At 36.3% G+C, this 22,937-nt stretch overlaps 2 protein-coding genes across 2 annotated transcripts in view; one reads left to right on the top strand and one right to left on the bottom strand.

The window, feature by feature from the left end:
* The window catches only part of LOC113235268 (arylsulfatase B-like), a 33,922-nt gene extending 25,501 nt beyond the window's left edge, over nucleotides 1-8,421 (top strand). Inside the window, exons 10-13 of the mRNA XM_026470917.1 lie at nucleotides 1,343-1,485; nucleotides 5,261-5,411; nucleotides 6,906-7,022; nucleotides 8,146-8,421. Coding sequence (XP_026326702.1) covers nucleotides 1,343-1,485; nucleotides 5,261-5,411; nucleotides 6,906-7,022; nucleotides 8,146-8,299 — 565 coding nt within the window. The 3' untranslated portion in view covers nucleotides 8,300-8,421. The remainder of the gene's footprint in view (nucleotides 1-1,342; nucleotides 1,486-5,260; nucleotides 5,412-6,905; nucleotides 7,023-8,145) is intronic.
* Nucleotides 8,422-8,466: 45 nt separating this feature from the next.
* Nucleotides 8,467-22,841, bottom strand: LOC113235515. Its single transcript, XM_026471250.1, has 8 exons — nucleotides 22,812-22,841; nucleotides 22,476-22,736; nucleotides 19,076-19,349; nucleotides 18,005-18,177; nucleotides 14,373-14,503; nucleotides 12,705-12,855; nucleotides 9,671-9,831; nucleotides 8,467-8,952 (listed from the first exon to the last, which is right to left on the bottom strand). The coding sequence occupies exons 1-8, from the start codon at nucleotides 22,839-22,841 to the stop codon at nucleotides 8,514-8,516; spliced, it is 1,620 nt and encodes a 539-aa protein (XP_026327035.1). The 3' UTR covers nucleotides 8,467-8,513.
* Between the last annotated feature and the right edge of the window lie 96 nt (nucleotides 22,842-22,937).

Raw genomic sequence — 22,937 nt, 5'->3', positions numbered from 1 at the left:
TACAAGAAACGAAATTAAAGCTTATATACCCTGCAGTATGGTTGCTACTTGTTTGGGGAACTAAATTAATAACTCCAATTCGTCGTGGTTCAGCAATTAACCGCTAGATGTGAGCACATTGATTGAAATTTGAATATAATATCAAAACGTCGTAAATTGTAATGTGCTTGTAATAATAGGTACCTATTGATGGCATTGAAGTTTCAACGATATGCCAACAGGGCAAAGTTTAAATTACATTAACAATCCAGAATTTGTTTTTTCTTTTTCAAAGTAGGAAGAACGACCAATCAATATCAAGACTTTGTAGTGTTTCAAATTAAGAACGTCTGAGTTTTGGCAACATCGCTTCTGATAGTAATCGAGGCTATGGCATTTCCATTCTTTTTTTCATTCGTGGCTCCACTCTATCCTGCTGGGATGTCCATGTAATCAGAATAAAAATTGGCTTGGTTTAATGGAAGAAAAAACAACAATGGAAAGGCTTATAGCCTCGATTACTATCAGAACCGCTGTCGCCAAAACTCACTATCGTAATGTTAAACACTATGAAATTTTGATAAATAATTTATAACGATGTAACAAATTCTAGACTGTTTATTTATATAATGTAAACTTTACACAGTTGGCATATCGTTGAAAGTTCGACACCTATTATTGCAAGTTATGACGTTTTGATTTTATATTGAAATTATATTCAATGTGCTGCCATCTAACGGCAATAACTGGGAGATGACAAACGACTAACGCCTGTTACGAAAACCTATTACGATAAACAGAAAATAGAAAATATATTAAAATGAAATAAAATCACTCAAGACTCAAGGGTGATATAGAACACCACCATGGGTAATATTACAGGTGCGACTATCACTTTTGCACTTCAAATTAACAAAATAAGGCATTTTTCTATGAGATAAATTGACACGACCCTAACGACTAACGACCAAAGCGAAAATGGAGCTCAAGTATATATAACTCCACGTACTGTTGGCGCACGTGTCACGCCCACTAAGCACTTCTACCTATATTTTCATTCTGTAGCTAGTTTAATAGATTTTTCCAATACTGTTTAATTAAGTTCTCGGAATCTCAACAGTCTCGATATTCTCGAGACTGAAAAGATCAGTCTCTAGTCTCTAAAATATTAGTATATTAGAGCGTTAGCGCTTTAGTATTTTAGAGCGCACCCGCTCTGAATTAAAAAAATCGTAGAGACTCGCAAAATCGTCGAAAAAATGTCTTTAAATTTAATTGAATCTATTTTTCATCTCGAAATAAAATTTAATGTAGGAAATAATCGACATCTATCAGTGAACGACTAAAAATTAAAGTACATTAGTGTGTTGAAAGATATAGATGGCATCGACCAATGGGACGCACTTTCCAAAGACGAAAAATCTCAGCGTAACACGATAACGTACAACATTGATCAAATTGATGGAACTGGTGCTTTGTCTATAGACGACTGGAAACTGGTAACAGGTAATTTAAATATAATTATTATAAAAGACTTCTGTCCATTTACACTAAACTCAAGTGCAAAAGACTCTCTATTTCACTCTCTTTTGGGCATTCTAGAGATAGATAGAAATAGATATATTTATTTGTAAGCATACACGGTAAATACAGTTTACATATTTAAGATTACACTTATAGTTCAGCGTGTTGCGCCAGTACTTAACTGGCATAGAAATATTAGTTGCAAATATTACACAATGTTCGCTTCTTTCGTCATATTACATTATATAATTAAAATCATATCGTATTACATTATTTTCTTTTTATTGAATAATATAATTAAAGAAAAAATATGATTTAATAAAAAAGAGGAACGCATGTCAATGTAATAAATATGTAGAGCACTTATGTGGTCTGTGATGTAGAGGGTCGCAGGCTTCAAAATTTAAATGTAAAAAACTCATTTACTTTATAAAAACAATTTGTCACAAGCAATTCAAATAGTATTTTCTTAAATCTAGACGTAGGTAACATTTTTATATTGTCACGTAATACATGTAAGTGTGCAAATATCGGGTTAAAAAAGTTTTTTTGTCAAAAAACATAGTTATTTATGCAATCAGGCGTTTTATGCGAAGCGGCTGTGGTACCTTCAGTTACATCAAGCGATCGTTCAACACGTTACAAGTACAACAACGCATTTCGAGCCATGTTACGGCTGACATGGCGCTGCAGCGCGTCTGGCATGTTAGTCCTGCACAGGGTGAAAGATTTTGATACCTTATTACGAAAGCGTCAATGGCTTTTTAACTGCCTCCGTCGCCTTTTTGGATTTGGTAGCCGACTTAGAGTCGGGGGCTCAGCGGCGGCAAACGTCAGTCGAGAAGTCAGCGTGCCTACAGCTCCGGTACCTAACTGGAAAATAGGGAGGGTGCTGTACGTGTACTCGCTGCGGCTCACCTACGCACTAGCATTACAGAGAACCGGATGAAGTCCGTGCAAACGGGCTGATCCGGGGTTAGAACCTGACTTAGATGGTCCCCGTGCGGGTTCGCTCGCACAGTTCATAGTGCCCTTCCCGCTCAACCAAGATGTTGATAGGGAGGGGCACTTATAAACAAAACTTATGTAGAAATGTATGGGACTACTTCCGTGGCCGAACGGTTACTATGCACATAGAGGTTCCCGGGTTCGATTCCCGGGCCGGGAGAAATATTTGTATGGCCTACATTTATTTCTCTCTTGAGTTTGGGTGTAATTTGTGGTTGTCTATGTGTGTGTCCATTGTACCTGCGATACAGTGTGTGCGTTGAAAAAAAAAAGGTCGTTCACAGAAAGACTGTCCAAGAACTTTGCTTTCGAAATGCGTCGCTGTAATTGTTTTAAATGTTCCCAATTTTAATCTTATTCGTATTTTAAATTAAATTACATTTCCCATTTTAATTAGTAATTTGCATTTTATTTTTATTTAAGTATTTTTTTAATAAATAAATATTAGGAAAACATCACAAATTGCTCTGATCCCAAAGTAAGTAGCTAAAGCGCTTGTGTTATGGAAGTCGGAAACAACGACGGTACCACAAACACCCAAACCCGAGACTATATAGAAAATTTAGTTTCTACACTGACCCGGCTGAGGATCGAACCCGGGACCTCAGAGATGACGAAACCATGAAAATCGTTGTGTAAGCCACTCGACCACAGAGGCCGTCAAAAATTTGCTGCTTTTACTTTCATTAATTTTTTTATTCGGGTGTGTAACGTAATGGGATTTATGCCTAAATAAATAATTGAATTATGATGAATACATTGTGTTAAGAGTGTCTTATCAATTTAAGCAATGGAATCTAAGAGCTACTTAAGTTTAGTGCAAATGGACATAAGCCCAAGACCAAGGGAAATAAGACTCCAATGAATACCTTCAGCACTTTATAAATCTCATGTCATTGGTTGTGTAGTTTTAACAAGTATTCGAGACTTAGGTGTCGTCATGCAAAAACTTATGGTAGCATTACCATAAGTTTTTGTAACTACATTGACAGAATCATTAATAAAGTTTCAAGGTCAATCGTTGTTTTGAACATTTTTAATGAACCTAGCAAGTGTATTAGTGCATAATAATTATTATGACTTAAAAAAAAACTCCCAAAGTATGTGGAAATATTTACATCTATTTGCCAAATCAGTTAACGGAAAATGGGTGAAGTCCAATAAACCGAATTCATGCCCTTATTTGCCACCCTTAGAGGTGGAATGTTTTCTTTAATAATACGCACACCCCCATTTTCTACAAATTTGAATGGGAACACTATTGAGATACTCTGATAAATGATAAAAACAATCGTCTAAATCGGTTTACAAATGTCGCAGTAGTCGTACACACTGGAAATCGAATCCGGAACCTATAGTCCATTTGTTTAGGTACTTAACTAAATGTAAACAATCTTGATACATCTTTTTATTGAAACACATGCTTTACAAATCAATAGGTATAAAAATAGGCATGCAATTTCATATGAAGCTAAGTATTTGTATTTTGTATTTGAAGGTAAGGGAAAATCATTTTATAAATGTATATTTCATTAAATAGACATCTCAAGATTGTTTAAATTTATTTAAGTACCTAAACAGATGGACTATAGTCATTCAGCAGCACCAGTTGATATAAGTACGGAGATAAATTAGAATAGTGTAACTGAAAACTAAACTCGGGTTGGTAAGTATTATTCGTATAGAATAGGACGTATACAAAAACGCTTCCTTTATCATTCCGTATTCATATGAGTCACGATTAATGTACTTTGACAAATTGTCTTTGCAAAAAAAAAAGACAAAAAGCACGTGATATCACGATTATATCTGTGCTTCGCTGTCTTCTATTCTTACCCGCGTCTGCATAATCGAAAAACGTATTAACACTCTGTTTGTAAAACTAACCTCTGTAAATGTGCAGTGTCGCTTATGCACTTTTTTCAATGCTTCATTCATCTTTTTCAGATTTGATTCTGGCATAGTCTTTGCTTCTGTAGGAACTTAATCAGAAAGTGCATATGTACTGGGTTCACATCTCGTTGGATACTTTGTCTTATTAAATGTTAAAGAATTACTTTATCTCCAAGTTTTACCCAGTTTTGTAAAGCGCAAAAAGAAACTTATAATTATATAAAGGCGTGGGGTTATCAAACAAGATCTTAGCACGTAAAACTTTAAACTTAATATTTTATTGAATGTCAGGATGTTTCAAAACCATGATGCTAAAAAGTCGTTGATAACCAAGTACAAACACGTAGAAAAATTCGTGAGGTCCGCTGGTTCGTTCCGTGGCTTAGTTGGCATAGCGTCTGGCACGGTATGCTAGAAGACGTCGGTTCGAATCCGGCCGGATCAAGGATTTTTTTCTAAGTGTATTATTATTATATGTATTCTTTGTATTAATAATTATAACGTAAAACTTTTGTTTTGAAAATATTATAAGATACTTATTTTTTATGACATTAAGTGAAGGCATAAACAAGTCGTGTGTCTGGCAGCAAGAGACTCGTCTACCCATAACAGTTGCAGTGCCACACAGAGCTTTAAACCGCAAAGATCTGAGGGGTTGACAAGCCCCATGTGCCTATAATTTCACCAGCACCCTCGCCTTTCACAACCGGAACGCCGCCAAAATGCTTACTTGCAAAAATCGATGCGGTGGCAATACTTCCATAGATGAACTCTTTCACTAGGAACTCTACTGTTACTTTCAATAATACCTCATCTTAACGGACAGATATATTGTTAACGTATTAATAAATTGCAGGAAAAGACTACGACGGGGAATGGGATGGCTGGTTTGGACCGGATGGTTATGAGGGAGCGTACAACAAAGATTTAGTATACGACAGTCCGGCTGGGAAAGCAATATCCGACCTTAAACTTATGCCACCTAAAGACTATATTGATGAACTTAGGTAAATTTATTTCCATTTTTTATGATTATAGCAATGTAAATAACTTTTGGCCTTTCCTAACAAATTGTAATAAAGCTTTAATTAAAGATTTTATAGTATTAAAACATTTATTGCAAGTAACTAGGTATGGACTCATATGTGTTAGTAGATACAGAAATGTGAACTTATTTTAAGGCCAATAAAGATTAAAATTGAATCATACGTTTGCGTTTGTTGTGGCCTATATGCGCATCTAATTAACTTTAATTACACTTTCAACTTTTCGTGGATATTGTCGCGAATGGCTACATACACAGCAGGCTCATGCGCTTGCAATGGATTGATACTGATAGGGTTAATTATTCGAAGTTTCCATGTTCTAAAATAAAATATCTTAATAACAATATGTACTTTAAGTGCCAATGTCCTAAAATAAACATTTAATTACAATACTTTAACAAGGTCATGGCAGAATAACAGAGGTCGTGGTTCGCCGTGACTTTCGAGTCATAAACCATTTTATCTTGTTAATTAGCACTGTCTTCGATTTTATTATAAAATGTATCGCTGTTTTCAAGGCAAATAAATGAGTTTATTATTATTATATAGGTCATAACAATCCCTAAGGGACCGCCCTTTACATATTTGCGCGCATATAGGCCACAACAATGCCTCAGGGCTGTCGTCCCTGTTCCCTATGACACGGAGACTTCTTGCCCACAGTCAGTGGCGTCAAGTCAGTCCAAGCGTTCTAGACTCTGTTGATATACTCTCACCAGTCACCACAGACTGCAAGTATATCGTCGGTGTTTTCTAAAAAAAAGGCGTGAGCGACTTACTACGTAGTACGTACTTATTACCTGCGTAGATTTTTCAGGGGAGCATGTTTTAGGTTTTAAAACATTAACGTCCAGTTTTAAAATCCAATTTTGGTTTTAATTAAGTTTAAGTTTTCAAATTGAATTTCAAAACAGGACTTGAATATTAAAAAAGGTTTAGTTTTTAAATCTAAAACATCTACGAAATGTCGCTTACGCCCTTTCTATAAAACACAAACGATATGGAGGTACTTGAACCTCCTTGCAAATCTGTGTGTAATCATATTTAGCTCTAACCGACAGAGCCCTATGTTCCATTTCAATATCATTGTTGTCTTTGAGATCAGGCCTAATTATATGCCCCAGATACCTGAAGTGATTTACCTTCTGAAGATCGACATCACTAAGTAAGTTAAGGTAACTTCGAGTCGTATTATTATGGTATGGTGTGACAGGCTGGTGTCCGTAACTCGCCTATTTTACGTATGTCTTTGAACTTTGAGTCACTGAATTAAAAAATAATTTAATGTTTCGAACTTTCATAAAGCTTTTACCTGGTTACTTGCTAAGTTTTTATTCGTAACATATGTTCTTAAGTGTCTAAAGATAGGTACATACTTGACTAGAAGTTGAGGTGTTCCACAAGGGATTACGTTGAAATCATCACTCTTTTAAATTTAAAAAATTTCTGTTTTAGGAAAACAGCTCAAGTGACTTGCGGTAATCAATCAGTTCTAGTCTGTGACGCGAAAGCGAAACCTTGTCTTTTCGACTTGTCACAGGATCCTTGTGAACGTCAGAATTTAGCTTCAGAGTAAGTTTCAACGTTTCTACTTCCTTTAATTAACCCGCATTCGAAGCGCGCAAAATTTGACAGCGTTCGGCTTCTGTCGGCGCTGGCCGAACGTCACCGCCATCTTGAACCGCAAGATGGCGGAACCGTTCGATCGCGTCCATAAATCGCACTCTGAGAATGACAGTGACACAATAGGAAATGAAACAATTTTTCCGGATTTAAATCGCGTATATTTGTTTTTTTAAACAAATTAAGTTTCGGGCCCTTTACAAGTCTCATGATCCCGGTTGACTGATTGACTGACAATGCAAAATTTTTGATTTTGAGTATGAACAATTAAAATTCTGAAACTTGTAATAACAGCAATTTCTTAGTCAACGACGATTTTTGCATGCGGTTTTCAGCTAAAATAAAAAGTAACCTACACAGTTTTAGAAGTATTATACAAACTATCATCTACCACAATGAAATAAAGATATTTTTGAGAATTTCGTTTATCGTATCACTATTCCTCATAATCTTTTCATGTAAATTAACATTTCTTATTATGCAATATCGTCACAAACGATTCATAAAAACAAATTATGGCAAAAAATTAAATTTTAAACGACTCTATCCAAAAAATTACGATATCCTTCACGGAGTAAATTGTTTCACAACTCAGCGATCTCTGTCACTACAAAAAAATGTCAGTATCGCGCTGTCTCCTAGGCGCCATTCCCCTTATACACCGTAACATCATTACGTCATTTAGCAAATTCTAGGCAAACAACGTACACGGGGGTTTTTGCATTATAAAGTTCGTACTCTCAAATCCAAGATGGCGTTAAAAATTATAAAAAATAATTGTTTTTTGTATATTGACGTCATCACTCTCAGTGTGCAAAAAAAAAATGGTATCGCATCATACGCCCTATGTCGTTCTTTATACATTCACTTCTGTTACCTAACAATGTTTAATCACATAACGATCTGTCTCGGTATAAGTACCTAATAATAATAATAATAACGCACACACTCAACATCGCATATACACTTTCAACATATTGGGACTATACACTACTAAAGAACTCTGACAAGCCAAGAATTTTTTTGTATATCCCAATTACTCTTTAATAATTTTGGTTATTTTTTTCACCAGGCAACCAGAAATGCTAAAAAAACTATGGGTGGAGTTTTTAAAAGCGAATGCGACGGCAAAACTACCCAGTAACTTACCAATGGATCCACGCGGGAATCCTAAATACTGGGGACGAATGTACGTGAATTTTGGAGATTTCGAAAGACTAAGCTAGGAGGATTCTTGAATGTTTACTCAGCAAATAGTAACACCATAACAAAGACATTTTTTTATTAATTAAATAAAAAAAACATAAACACTTTAAAAGAAGTTGGTCTTCTTCTAACTGCCAAATTATACTATATAGTTATACTCATGAACTCACAAGTTGTGTAATTGTGGTAAATATTATTACTTAAGAATTAAATAAATCATTTAAGTTCAAAAACTTATTTTGTATTTGAATTTTCTGCAGATTTGCGGTTGCTCCTCGCTTTTTTAGTTTGAACTCCAGCTTTTCCATTCTTTTTACCTTCAGCCTTTCTTTTCGTAGCCTTAGTTTCAAACTCTTTTAAGGATTCCTGAGAATTCACGAACGGCAAATCGTCTAACTTCTCCATGACTAAAGCTTCTCGGTATTGTTTTAAAGTAGGATCTTCAGCATTGTTGTTATTAACGTCGGGGTCAATAACCCGACTAATATTGGAGGCGCTGTGGAGACTGACTTTTTCCAAAGGACTAAGTACATCGCCTACCGGGTCGGATGGTTCTTGGGAAGCGAACGTTTCTTCTACAAGGCGATTGACAATGTCCTCGTCATCGATACGGATATATTCCTTCATCACCACTTTAAGTCGGTTGTGGTGAATTTTTATCGGTGTCGCTACTCTGAAATTTAATGACATACTCGCTTATACTATATACGGAACTGGGAAGTTGTTAAAAAAATGTGCTCGCCAATTGGACGTAGTTAAACAAAAAGGACCCAATCCACATTCACTCACTTTCGAAATATGGCAGTTTGAAGTTTAAAAGTGTTTCTCACTCTTGTTTTACTTTCAAAACTTATAATGCCATGTAACTGCAGAGATGTTTACTTATGCTGATTTTTTTTGCTGATCTAAGAGGTTAGACTTTAGGAACCGTTTGGTACATACATTGACTTACAAATAAATGGACGACGGGTCTAATACAAAAACCACGAAAAAAATGTCCCAAGTCAACCTATTTAAACGTAGTGACATGTAAAGGAATATGAAAAAGCTAAAACGTTGAATTTAAATTGTAATGTCATCGCAGTACTGTCTAATTTTGCTTGCTTCGCTGTCAGTCGAACAAACGAAGACTAAAGCGTGAATGACGCTCTGTATACGATTTTAACGCCCTATAAGTTCGGACACTTTTTAGCGCGGACCCGACGTCCATATAATTGTAAGTCAATGGGTACATATAAAATATTTTTGATAATTTTGTGAATTGGATCCTGTTTGCTTAATTACGTCAATTGTGCCATTTAATCGATAAGAGGAGTTCAAGAAGACTGTAACATCCTGGAACCCCAAAGTATAACTGTAGGAAATAAACGCGAAAGGCGCTGTCTGCTTACTCCGCCCGAGGTTCTTGCCGCAGGACGCCTTGGCCGTGCAGCACCTTGAGCAGTTTGCCGGCGTTGGCGGCGTTGAGGCCGAGGAGGCGGCTCAGCTCGCGCGCGGACATGTCTTCTGCGCGGGCGCACAAGGCCAATGCGCGCCGAAAAATGGCGTAGCACTGCAACACGTACGCGAGTTGGTGTAGCTTCATGTTTCGACAACATGATCGGACCTTTTAGTTCTGGTCCTATTTTGTGAGTACGTAAGGTGTACCCCTTGGACAGAGTCACCTCGATACGTCGGAAAATTATCATCCTAGTATATTAAATATGACAACCAGCTGAAGTATGATTGGGCCCCCTTGTTCTGGCCTTATAGGACTATTGATAGGACTATGATATTGACATCTTGGCTATGCAAGATGTCAATATCATCACTGGACTTCGGAAAATTATCATCATTTATTGTAAATATTACGACAACCAGCTGACACGAACTTGGACCTTTTTATCGCGACCCTATACAATTTAGTTAGATGTACCCCCTGGACATATCAATTCTGGACATAGGAAAAGGACCATGCAAAATATGCCTAACCTAACCATTCATGACGATGGCGTCCTTTTTTACGTTAATTAGTATTTCCTATATCTATGGTTCGTATATGATTCATAATCGTAGTGATTCTATTCTTTTCTATTCACGATAAAGTTTCGCTTACTCTGCATCGCTGTATGCTATTTAGGACCAATAACTGGACTGCTAATCTCCATACTACAAGATCGTAACTCTGATAAAGGTAAAAATTCCATCTTATATCGAAATAGCACTGATCAATGGCCTGGAAATAGTTTATATTACGTAAATGGGCGTGGATATCAGTTAATTCCTCTTTTATGTGAAATTGATGTAGTCAGTTCTTTTCTCTTGTAATATTATTCAAATATTGACCTTGAGCTAAAATTATTTTCTGAAATATGCGTGTCAATAGATGACAATTTATAACGCTTCCTATTATGGGTATATAGCGGTAATTCTGAACAAAATAAAAGAACAGTCGGCACTATCCATAAAAATCTTTGCAATAAGCGCCATGTTGTTGATTTGTTTGTTATGCACTAAAAATTAGAGTAGATACATTGACTTACAAATAAATGGACGACGGGTCTAATACAAAAACCACGAAAAAAATGTCCCAAGTCAACCTATTCGAAATTTAAATTGTAATGTCATCGCAGTATCGCGCTGTCAGTCGAACAAATGAAGACTAAAGCGGAGTGTGGCGCTCTGTATACGATTTTAGCGCCTTACAAGTGCGGACACTTTTTAGCGCGGACCCGACGTCCATATAATTGTAAGTCAATGAGTAGATATGATAAATTGCAGCTTGTCAATGTAAAACAAGTTAGTTAAATATTCTTATTGGGTATTTTTTTGCGACATCTGCCCCCGTAGCATGGCTACGCATGTTAGTCACGACGAGTGTCTCAATCAGATCTAATTTAGATAGCCAATAGCGCGCGCTTATTTCAATTTTTCGCGCGCGTCGCGACTGTCATGCGTAGCCATGCTACGGGGGCTGGTGTAATAGGTACTAAATAACCTATTACGCTATCTTGTATATATCGCGATTAGCACCAATGTCTTGAGGCATGGGTCCATGATGCCATGTTCGAAATTGTAGTATTCTGTATTACAATTTCGAACTGTAGTACCGGCACGCTATGATGGCCGTCTTGCCGTTTGTCCGCTCATCAAGTTTCGTATTAATTCATAACTACGTTGGAGGAGCGAATTGATGTACAATGTTGTCAATAGTGACGTGCAGTAAAATTTATGGATGTATAATTTTACGACACAAAACGGCGTTTGTTTTTCGAAATTCGGAATTTTTAAAAAATGAAATCTAATACGATCGTCACTTATGGGATCGCTGTCCAGCACAACTTCTACCTCCGGCAAACTCGCGTCAAAGCTCAATGCAAAACAAAGCAGTTTCGAATTGATTAAAACTTTTTAATCAGCTACCCATGGCAATACTAGTTATAAATCTAAAATGTTATAGATGCGACTCGCATTTGATTATATTTTTTTCGATAATAAATTGAGATTTCACCTCACTGTTGTAATCTGTCAAAACGGCCATCATAGTCCCGATGCTGTAGTGTTCCCAAATACTTACTTACTCTTTGTTGTAGTGCATGTAAAGGCACCGGGGCGGCGGTCTATAACCGGCTGCCAAATAAAGTGAGAAGTGCATCAACAGGAATTCATTCATATTTCTTCTGAAAACGTGGTTTGTTGAGCAATCACTCTACACGTTTGATTATAGTACTATGTGATGGTATTAAATTAATTTGTTGTTAGTAATTTGACGTGATTGTAATGTAAGTAATTGATAATATTTTAATTTTTTTATTATTGTTTTTGTATAACTTATTTTTATTATTTAATGAATTATTATTAGCATTTAATTATCGTATTAATTATTTCTTGTGAATCAATTTAGTTATTCGTTATTGTTAAATTTTTGTGACTTGTAACTTTTTTGACTATTACTATCTGAGTCAGTGGACAAAATAATAAGTTCCTAGATTTCCACGATTGTTATACACGCTATCCACTATAAATGGTGGAATATAATTTTTCAAAACAAACCAGTTTCGTTTCATCTGAGAAGAATGAACAACAAACTCTAGGGGCTGCTCTTTGTAATCATGCATTTATCATTACAATATTTAATTTAAACTTCAAGAATAACTGATATAGATTTAGAATACCTGAAAGAGTCAAACGTGTCACTACCATGGATTTTTGTCATCCAAGTACGCAATAACCTTTAGTATAAAGTTTTTGTTTCACTATAGTTTTAAACCTCGTAAATGGCAAATTTTGAATATCAATCGGAATCTTATCATAGAAGCGTACGCATTTCCCCTTGAATGAATTTCAGAATGTATGAAGACGACTGTCAGGAACAGCTAGTTTATTTGTATTCCTCGTATTAATATTTTCGATTCGTACAGTTGGTGTCTTATCAGAAATACTTACCGCTTTATTCTGTGCTGTAGCTAGGCTGGCGTCAGTCGGTTGCCTGGAAGCATCAGCTGCGGCGCAGTCCACGCAGCAGTGCCGCGAGATTCGCGTGGCAACAGTTCCAGCCAATCCGTAGCAGACTGCGTGTTGCTGAGTTTTACAGTATCTGCGATATGTAGCACAGTGTTGCTACCTTTGCTTTCTTATAATTATGATATTAAACACGCATAATCATAGGAGTTTGTGTCCTTGGTATAATAAAGCCATATGTACGTCAAAAGTGCTTTTGGGTAATTTTCAGGTAAGTTTTTTGTACTCAATTTTGGTGACAATTTCTTTTTATTTAAATATTTATAGAATGTCATCATGAAGTATCATTTTATATTGGACTGTGGTAACCTGAAATATTATTTAATATTTCACGATTCGAGTAATTAAACAATGAAAATTGTCACCAAAATTGAGTACAAAAAACTTACCTGAAAATGACTGTTTTGTCACATGAAAAATATAAAAATAATTCGAAGTAGATATACATGAAACAAATTACATGTAGATCAACAATACATGAGAAATCGATACCTCACTTTCTCAAAGTCGTATATTATAAAGAGTTATCTAATTCATGAAATGGCAAAACTTTCTATGTATTTTCAATTTCTTACCAAGGGTGTTAATTTGAATCCATTTTTATTAAAACATAAATTTAACGAGCCTTACCGTGTAATTTAACGGTAATGTCACTCCGTAATGCTATTTATTTTATATACCTAACCTAGATCAAGACTATCTAAATATATTTTGTACAGTATCCTAGCTTCGTTCGGCGAAGGAACAGCCAGAATACTGTTACACCAGGCAGTCTGTCGTATGTTGGCCACACTGCCCAATTGTCTCCTGAGTCTCTCGGTCCTCGGAACATTCCATCAAAACGTGGTAAACATCTTCAATGACACCGTAATTGCTACAATACGGAGTTGGCGTAATGCCCACCAAAAAGATTTAGATGCATTACTTTAAGAACAGGTAAAAGCCTGTTCGTTTGTGAATATGAAAGAAATGTGATGTGAAACCTGCGTCCATTTTTTGCATTTCAGTAACTTTGTGTGTTAAAATACGAGTTTGAGAAACTAAGCCGACGAAATGTTAAAACTCTCCTATTTAAGTTTAAAAATGGCTGGTTGTACTAACGGCAGCCATCTTGCACTTTTATAACCTATGTTCTTATCCCTTAAGTAAGGTTGCGTGATGTGATATGCAGTCGAGGTTTCGGATAACGACTTCACGCAAACCGAGATCGACTGCATGCAGTTAATGAATGACGTCGTTATCAACTTCACGCAGTTGTGACACGTTAACAACTTCTCGGCTGCATGAAGTTGATTACGACTTACAACGCATCCGCCTGATTCCAATTTCAACTGAATGGATTTGACATTTTTGGAAAGATTGACCTGCCGTTGACTGTACCTACATAAAAAACAACAAAAATCTAAAAAAACTGCAAGGCGCAAGGGTCTCGCAGACTCAGTATTGTTCTGACGTAATTCTTGCAGGGTCGGTCTTGATCTTGGTCACAGACGTCTTGGTGCTGCATTATTGCAAGACCAACACTGATTTTGGGCAACTCTAGCAACTCTAAACGCTGTCCGCTGATAATGAGGATGTCATAGTTGTACTAACTGGCAAGTGAGCATATGGTCATCGTAGTCAATGCATTTGCACGAGCAGCAGACGCGGGCTGTTGATGATGATCGATCGGAACCCAGTTCTTCATCCGCGGCCTGCGTCAATATTGGTGGGTTTTGGGATGGCTGCAACAGATTACGTTACATCTCCTGCTTTAGAAAGGCTTGTGTGCAAAAGTGGACTACATCAAATTTACAAACAATGCGTCTTTTGTTTACCGAAAGTATTATGCAACATTATCGATTAAGCATTCATATAAAATTAATTAATAATTTTGAAGATGTTTACGAAAGTTAGCTTAAAAATCATTTTCACAAGGTCCCACACGTCACTTTGTTATGACCCATAAGTCGCGTAAGTATATTTGTCATAATTATTAATGCAAAGATCGAATTTGATCCGGCTGGATTCGAACCAACGTCTTCTAGCAAACCGTGCCAAACGCTATGCAAAACTAAACCAAGGACCGAACCAGCGGCAGCAGACCTTACGAACTTATTTACGTGCTTGTTACAGATCTTTGTTTTGGTTTTTTAACTACTTTTTTGTCATAGCGCCATCTGTTAGTTGTGCCGCATAGCGACCGAAAAATTTTTTTTTTTTAAATATGTAATACACCTGATTTTAAGTGACGATGTGACCGACGACGGGACACGTTTGCCTAAAAAATGCCTATTCACTCTAGCCTTGAATAGCTCCAAATTGTACTTTTCGGGAAATACGGATTCTAAGAGCTTCGCTGCGATCTTTGTATTAATAATTATAAGAAACTAATGGAGTAATTTCACAAAAAAAAAATTGAATATCATGGTGGTGAAACATCCCGCATTCAACAAACTTAATTATATTTGTTTTTTTTTCGAAGAAACCAAAGTTTCAGACCTTTTATAGGTTCAATATTCGTGGCTTACTGTAAACTGTTAATATTACCGAGTATAAGCTGACAAGGGACCTGTGAAGGGCTCAAAATGTTGTTGGTTTGTTTGAAAAATAAAAACCTATACGCGATACTTACTTAACTAAATGTAAATAATCTTGACACATCTTTATATTGAAACATGCTTTACAAATCAATAGGTATAAAATAGGCATGCAATTTCATATGAAGGTAAGCATTTGTATTTTGTATTTGAAGGTTAAGTAAAAATCATTTTATAAATGTTTATTTCATTAAGTAGACATCTCAAGATTGTTTACATTTAGTTAAGTACCAAAACAAATATTGTTCACTTTGTATTGAATTGATATTCAATTATTTTTTGTCAAATTACTCCACTAGTTTAGTATAATTATTAACACAAAGATCGAAAACTTGGAAAAAGTTCCTTCGATTCGGATGGATTTGAACTGAAGTCTTCTAGCAAACCGTGCCAGACGCTATGCTAATTAAGCCACGGAACGAACCAGCGGACCTCACGAATTTTTCTATGTGCTAGTTGTTGGATCTTTGCATTTGGTTTTCGACGACTTTTTATATAAATTGTTGTGTTAAGCCGACCCCGGTAAGATTGCTGTATCCACTGGCTGTCGTAGCGCCGCCTGAAACCGCAGAGCTGTGGCGGCCTCTTGCGAAAAAGCTAAATTGGCTAGCGACACTCGGCACTTGACGCACGATCACTTCACAGTGCAATAGAGACTGAGGAGCCGGAGAAGTTTCGTCAAATGTGTTGATCCTCATGAGTCAGCTCAGACGACGCGCAAGCTTTGGCGCGAAAGAGTACCATCTACCTTTGTCGCCTTCTGAAAGTCTTTCTCCTGGACACGAATTGCCATGGCCGATCTGGAAGTCTTTATATAGACTTCGGACTCAGGTTGGTCGAAGTAAAGACAGAACGGAATAAAATAGACGCTTTCGAGGTGTGTTGTGTTGTGTGTTGGGGGAGGATGCTCCGTATATGGATCGCTAGGACAAACCAATCCATAAATGAGCAGCTTCATATAGCATACAGACTATCCAGAATATGCTACCAGAGAATCTTATAGTATTTTTGTCATATTGCTCGCCGACAATCAGATAACCAGACACCCTTGACTGGTTGTGGTGGGTAAGTTGGAGGGAAAGAAACTTCGAGGTCGATCACCTAGCCGATGGAGTGACCAATTAATAATAATAATAAGTATTTATTACGGACAACAGGGATCTATGAAGTGTTAGTAACAAAAATAGCTTATAATTAGGTTAGTACTTAAATTCTACTACGGATTTTGTGGTTGTTATTAAGTGCCGCATCACGGGGCACTCACTTCTATCCGTGATAGTCTTCAATAGGCCGTTGCTACTGCCACGTATTCTGTTTAATAAAGGATTTAATAAATACCGTGGCAGCCGCAGCAGCGTCCTGAAGGCGTTATTATATTACCTACGCAGGGCTCTGAGCGAGTATAGCTGGCCCACAGACCCGTGTAGTGGTTTTGACCGCTTTTTTGACCGCCCTCACTGGCCTCCCTATGACAACTGCCTTGAGAGAGGCCGAAGACAGAACCAGATGGAAGAAAATCATCTATGAAGTCTCGAGAAGAAGAAGAAGTAATACTCGATCAAATTAAAAAACGCATGATGCGAATGAATCTTCATACTTCACATTATATTTTAACTTGGTTGAGTATAACGGCGCGTGTACACGCTAACAAATTTGACGTGTCTGCCACAGAAAAGTTGAGAATGGTCTTGTACACGACAAGAACTTTGTCGGATCTAGCCACAAAAATATGTCATGCCTGTTGCAGACAAGAAAATGATGAGTATGTACACGATACGAATGCTTTCGGGCAGATGTGTGTAGGGTAAACGTGTCAGTGCTTTAACGAGTCTACTAATCAATTTTTCCTCTGATATAGATGCATTACTATGGCAAGATAAATACGCATAAATCATATACTACCGAAGTATTTACCTAATAATAATTTTAAGAAATGTTTACTGAAAATTAATGTGTATTTATCATATTCATTTTTTTCTGTATTTATCATTTCTTAAAAATCTTCCTTATGTATAATAAATATTTCTCTACATGCCACAAAAGTACGTCGTTAGTCTTTATAAATCTCTAAGGTTTTGTCCCTCAATACGGGTCGTTCTTTTACTAAACTTATAAGTAAATCATGCATTTTATTAGTTGCGATAAAATTAGTGGTGTAACAGTGGTACTTTGCAACACCAGTCCATGCGCATAAACGTTCATTTACTGACAATATAACCCTTACAAAGTACATTTACAATAGCGGCAGAGCGCGTCGTGTCGGGGACAGGCACAATTTTTTTCTTGTCCGGCGCAGACGCAGTATACACAGTTTGTGTGTAGAAACGACACGAATTCTTGCACAGACCCGGCGACTTTTCTTAGCGAGGACACACGTCCTAATTGTTTCGGACAGAGAACGAGACTACCTAGACTCCTTGGACTGTTTGTACGATGCGATTCAAAGTATTACTAATGAAGCAGTCGGCGTAGCTGAGCTCTGGGTCACAATAGTACAGTGTATGCCATCGATACAAGAAGGTGTAGGTTATTTGAGAATTTCCGAGCTGGATATATAGACACTGGTGATGATGGGGTTGGTTTACTGTTTCTAATTGGAGCTGTAGCAAAACGTAGTCAAAACAAGTAATTATAGAAGCAACTTACAATAACTTCACAACTGGCTTCAATCTTTTCCTTATTATACGTGCGAGCAGACAAAGCGTGGAATGGGGTTTGCACCCAACCAAATTTGACGGTCTGGTCGAAGGTCGTGCCAATCGGGTCGTCTGATTGACGTGCCGCTACGAAGCCTGGCGCTTGGTAGCCTTCTGGGGCGTCTACAATGTAAGTTAGTATATGAACATCCCATTTCTGGAAACCCTTTAGAATACACTTATTATTATGGTTTGTTTGAATAAAGAGTTAAGGTACTGTCGAACTAGTTAATTGATAGGTCATTTTCAGAGCATTCAAAATATGTTTACATCTAAAATCATATTAGTAGCAGTAGAGCTCCTTGTGAAAGAGTTCCTCCAAGGAAGTATTGCCACCTTACCTATTTCTGTAATGTGAGCATTACTGCGTTCCGGATTTCAAGGTAAGGGTGCTGGGTGAAGTCACAGATAGGATACATGGGACTTGTCAACTTATGTCTCAGGGTGACAGGCGTAGTGTCAGTGCCCTTCAGATCTTTGCGATTTAAAGCTCTGAGTGACATTGCAACTATTACAGATAGGCGTGTAGCTTCCCACCTGCCAAACGACTTGCTCGTCCCGTATTTTGTAACGAAATTGTTAATAGCGTAATAAACTTTATATTAATAAAAAAACCGACCTCAAATGCATTCATCCCCTAGTTTGCCACCCTTAGAGGTGGAATATTTTCTTCAAATTTAAATAGGACCATTACTGAGGTACCTCTTTCCAACAAAAAAAGAATTATGAAAATCGGTTCATAAAGTTATTGCGTAACCTACATACAAAACAAACTTACAGCCGAATTGACACTCCTCCTTTTTTTGAAGTCGGTTAATAAAATTGTGTAACGTACAAACTAAATACGATAGCTGTAGCATTATACTATGGTTACACACACAAGTGAGTAAACTAGGATAGTACGTTTTGTAAATACGCAACACTTGCTTAGCTCACGATTTTCGTTTTGTCAAAGTTAAAGTTCGAAAGTTATTCTGTATCGCGTTGTATCAAAAAAATCACCTTGCATACACTTCCATACCTTCGTTATAGTAAAGCCGTAGGCTAATGTGATAGGTTTCAGGCAACTGCTGGTTGTTCATGGACATCATGACCATACAAGTTCTCAACAAATGTATTGTTCGCTCCGTTATGTCGTTCATGGTGCATTTCAAGCCACCTTCCTGCCCTCGACTCTTAGAGCTGATGCTTAACGAGACGCCTTTTTCCATGTACTTGAATTCGAGGATATAGTACTCCATCAGGTTTTCCAATTGGCACTCGTTATCGTAGAAACACAGCGCCATTTGGTGAAGCTTTTTAAATGTAAATAAAAAATAAAAATAAATGTCGTGTGTGCATACAGAAAGCGTAGGTATTTGTATTAAGTGCATATAGAAAGCATATTTCGTCTGTTTAAAGGTAAAACTATAGAAGTGACATTTTCCACAAAAAATATCCAAATTATGTAACTGTAATTCATCATCTTTCTGCAGATAAAACTTTTATTAAGTTTATAGGTTTTTTGTTATTAAGCTTCACGTGCAGAAAGTGACATTCTTACCACAGCTATCTATACAGAGTGTAAATTTGAGACGGAGCAGCAAGGCCAGGAAGGAAAACGGTTCTAGAAGACTACCCATGAATTTTGAAGATATTTTGATTGGCATTCACAGATTTTGAAAAAATGGTACAGTCAGCAAGATAAAAGGCAATTTTTAAAAACTTTTTTTATGCCATTCATGTCACTTGATATTATAAAAAACAAAAAAAATGTTATATCAATAAAATCAAGTATTAAGGTAATGGGCCATTCCAGCGAAAATGACACTGTGGTTCAAAAAAATAAATTACATAATTTGGTTTTAATTGTATGACTAGAATAGGTACACCCAATAAATCAAATCATTACAAAGAAATGAAATTTTTCGGATATTGTACAATTATTGTATTTTTTTTTTGTCTTCATTACCGCAGCCATAGTGCTGTCGTAGTGAAGCATTTTTCCTATAATGTTAGCAACAATTTTCGCGGTTATTTGTGCGTCTTTCTAAATAAGTTATTACTGTCGAAGAAAATATAATTTACTAATTTTAAAACAGTGATAAGTGATGGCATGGAAGTATATATGGTGAGGAGTTAATAAAGTTTAAATAAGCACTAATTTCAAGTCCCACCCGTCACAATGAAACATATATATTTTTATTTTAACCAATAAATATGCAATCTAATGGCATTTATTTTGGCTTGGTTGGGCATTGCGCACGTAAATAGGAATGTAAATATTAAGATTTGAAAGTGTGTCCCAACTCTCACAGCGATGGGTGGGACACACTTCTAAAGGTTTTACTTTGAATATTTTTTTGTATTTTCATGAATTCGAGTTTTTACGATGTTTACTAGGTATAACAGTTACTTTAATTTCAGAGTTTAACATTTGAGGCGTTAAATTGTGACAGTTGGGACGCCATTTTGTGACAGGTGGGACAAGTTACATTTGAATATACAGAATTTAAAAAAATACACTGTTTATATGTAGATCCATCATTTGTAAGCAAACTTTTTATAATTCTTCTCATAATTACGACATTTTAACACATAAAACAAGACACAAAGTGACAACATTGTTCCTGATGATTTTTAGTATCAGGAAATTCATGGAAAGTCTGTCTCCACTAGTTTTAACTATATATTCTATATATAAAACTTCTAAAATTTGATATATTTTGATATGATACATTATCTTCAAGTATGCGGCAGGATTTTACAAATTTATTAACGCATTTTACATGCGTGACTTTGATTTCATGTCGTCATAGACAGTGTTTCAAGAAAAATAATATGAGTACTTTATCAGTTCTTTAATTCTGTTTTTTTTATGTTAAGATGTCTTAATAAGTTAAAAATTATAAAATATTTGCTTACTAAATCGTTAGGATCTCATATTAAACAGTGTAATTTTATTAATTCTGTGTATTCAATTGTAACTCGTCCCGCCCGTCACAAAATCATGTCCCACCCGTCACAACTTAACATATTAATTTCCTTAAAATTCATCGAAGTTATTAATTAAATGTATATATAAAATAGAACTTTAACAATCAAGTTATCTCATATGAAAAACTTGCTGAGCAAAATATTAATAGTTTGTGTTGATTTTGGCAATGAAGCCATTAACTCAAATAGGCGGGTGTCGTGAGTGTCCCACCCGTCACACTTATAAAATTAAAAGTTTTGAGTATAAATAACGTCGTAAATTTATGTAAATAAATAGTCGCAGTTGAATTGCATATCTGGCTTCATGATATTTTCATTTTAAGTCAAATTAACCAATGGTTAGGGAGGAATTACTTAAAGTTCAAGAAAAAAGGGGTCAAAATGTCCCACCCGTCACTTTGGAATGGCCCTAATGTAAAAGATTAAACTAGTTATATCCATAGGAATTATCCATGATAAACTAATAATATTTAAATTAGGAGGCCCTTTCAAAAAAGTGGGGCACCTATTCTGGTTTTACCCTAAGCCATACAAATATTTCGCTCGGCCCGGGAATCAAAACTGGGACCTCTGCGTTGCAGACTAGCATGGTGACCGTTCGGCCACGAAGGCAGTTAAATACTAGCAAAATCTAATCTAAACATAGCGACCTCGGTGGACCAATATTTGCTCGGTGGGAGCTGGGTGAGGAGGTCCTGGATTCGATTGGTGGGACCAATTTGAGAAATGAATTTTTCTAAATTGGTACTGGGCTGTGTTTTCTGGGTAGTGTCAAGGAGTGAATTCTCTGGTGCCCAGATTACAGGGAATTCCTTAGTTTGGGACCAGGTGTAGTTGTCTTGCACATTGTTATTATTATTATGTCGCTGCCTTTATACAATAACGCAGTATTGTAAAATATATGATTTTAGATTTTATCTAAACATACACAACAAACAAACAAAACTTTATCGTGAATAGCACCCGTCTTACGTACAATAATTAATGTTTACAATTTTAATTTGCAATACAGCGTTATTGAATAAAGGCAGCCATGTGACATTTTAAACTAAATAGGAAAGATAAATCGAAATACAATTTTAAATTGCAGAAGGTTCTAAAATCTCTCACTAGATGTCACTATCGGCGCAGAATGCTTACTCTGTACAAAAATTTTACTAAAAAACACATGAGAATTTCGACAACACGATAACTTGACCCGTAGCTCTGTTGGTAAGAGCAATACTACGCTGCAGTATGGTCATAGGTTCAAACCCCATCGGGTCGAAAAAATGTCTACGTGTTCAATTTTTTCATTGAATAATTGTAATAAAAAGAAGTGGCATTAACACACAAAAAATATGTCAATAATTAAATGCACATACGTTGTAAAAAAAATAAAGCGAGTATTGCTCTCCTAGATCAATGAAAGTAAGTAACATTTTTAAACTGGCAAATAAACTTACATATTTCTTGTCAAAAGCTTCAAAAGCGTGGGTCATAGTTGTAATGAGAAATTGTGCGAGATCGTCCGTGCATTTGTTTTTAAGAACCCTTATTCTCAGCCCTCCGAATTGATCCTCCGTGTAATTGTCCTCAGGAAATGCGTTTTTCAGATACGTAATGGTGCTAAAAGCGATAACAGCCAGTTGTTTCATAAACGTCGCAGAGCTTGTGTAACTTTCTGTCACGTGCCGTGGAAACACCCTCGTCCATTCGGCCAAAGCCTGAATATAATTGAAAGTATATAGATTCTGTAACTGTAACGTTATTTAGCAGTAATGAGACAAACTATATATTACCTGAGAAGTACGAACTGCTGTTGCCGTCATTTTTGCTATTTTTCATAAAATTTTAAAACTTTTTACGGATTACCGCCAACATGCCACACTTCGCGCAAGCGTAATAGACATGTGAATGTTTGTTTT

The sequence above is a fragment of the Hyposmocoma kahamanoa genome, unplaced genomic scaffold, assembly GCF_003589595.1.
Source record: "Hyposmocoma kahamanoa isolate Upper Pololo Valley unplaced genomic scaffold, ASM358959v1 87, whole genome shotgun sequence".
In the NCBI taxonomy this organism is placed as follows: Eukaryota; Metazoa; Arthropoda; class Insecta; order Lepidoptera; family Cosmopterigidae; genus Hyposmocoma; species Hyposmocoma kahamanoa.
The sequence above is the reverse complement of the archived record's forward strand: the minus strand, read 5'-3'. Positions and strand labels throughout refer to the sequence as shown.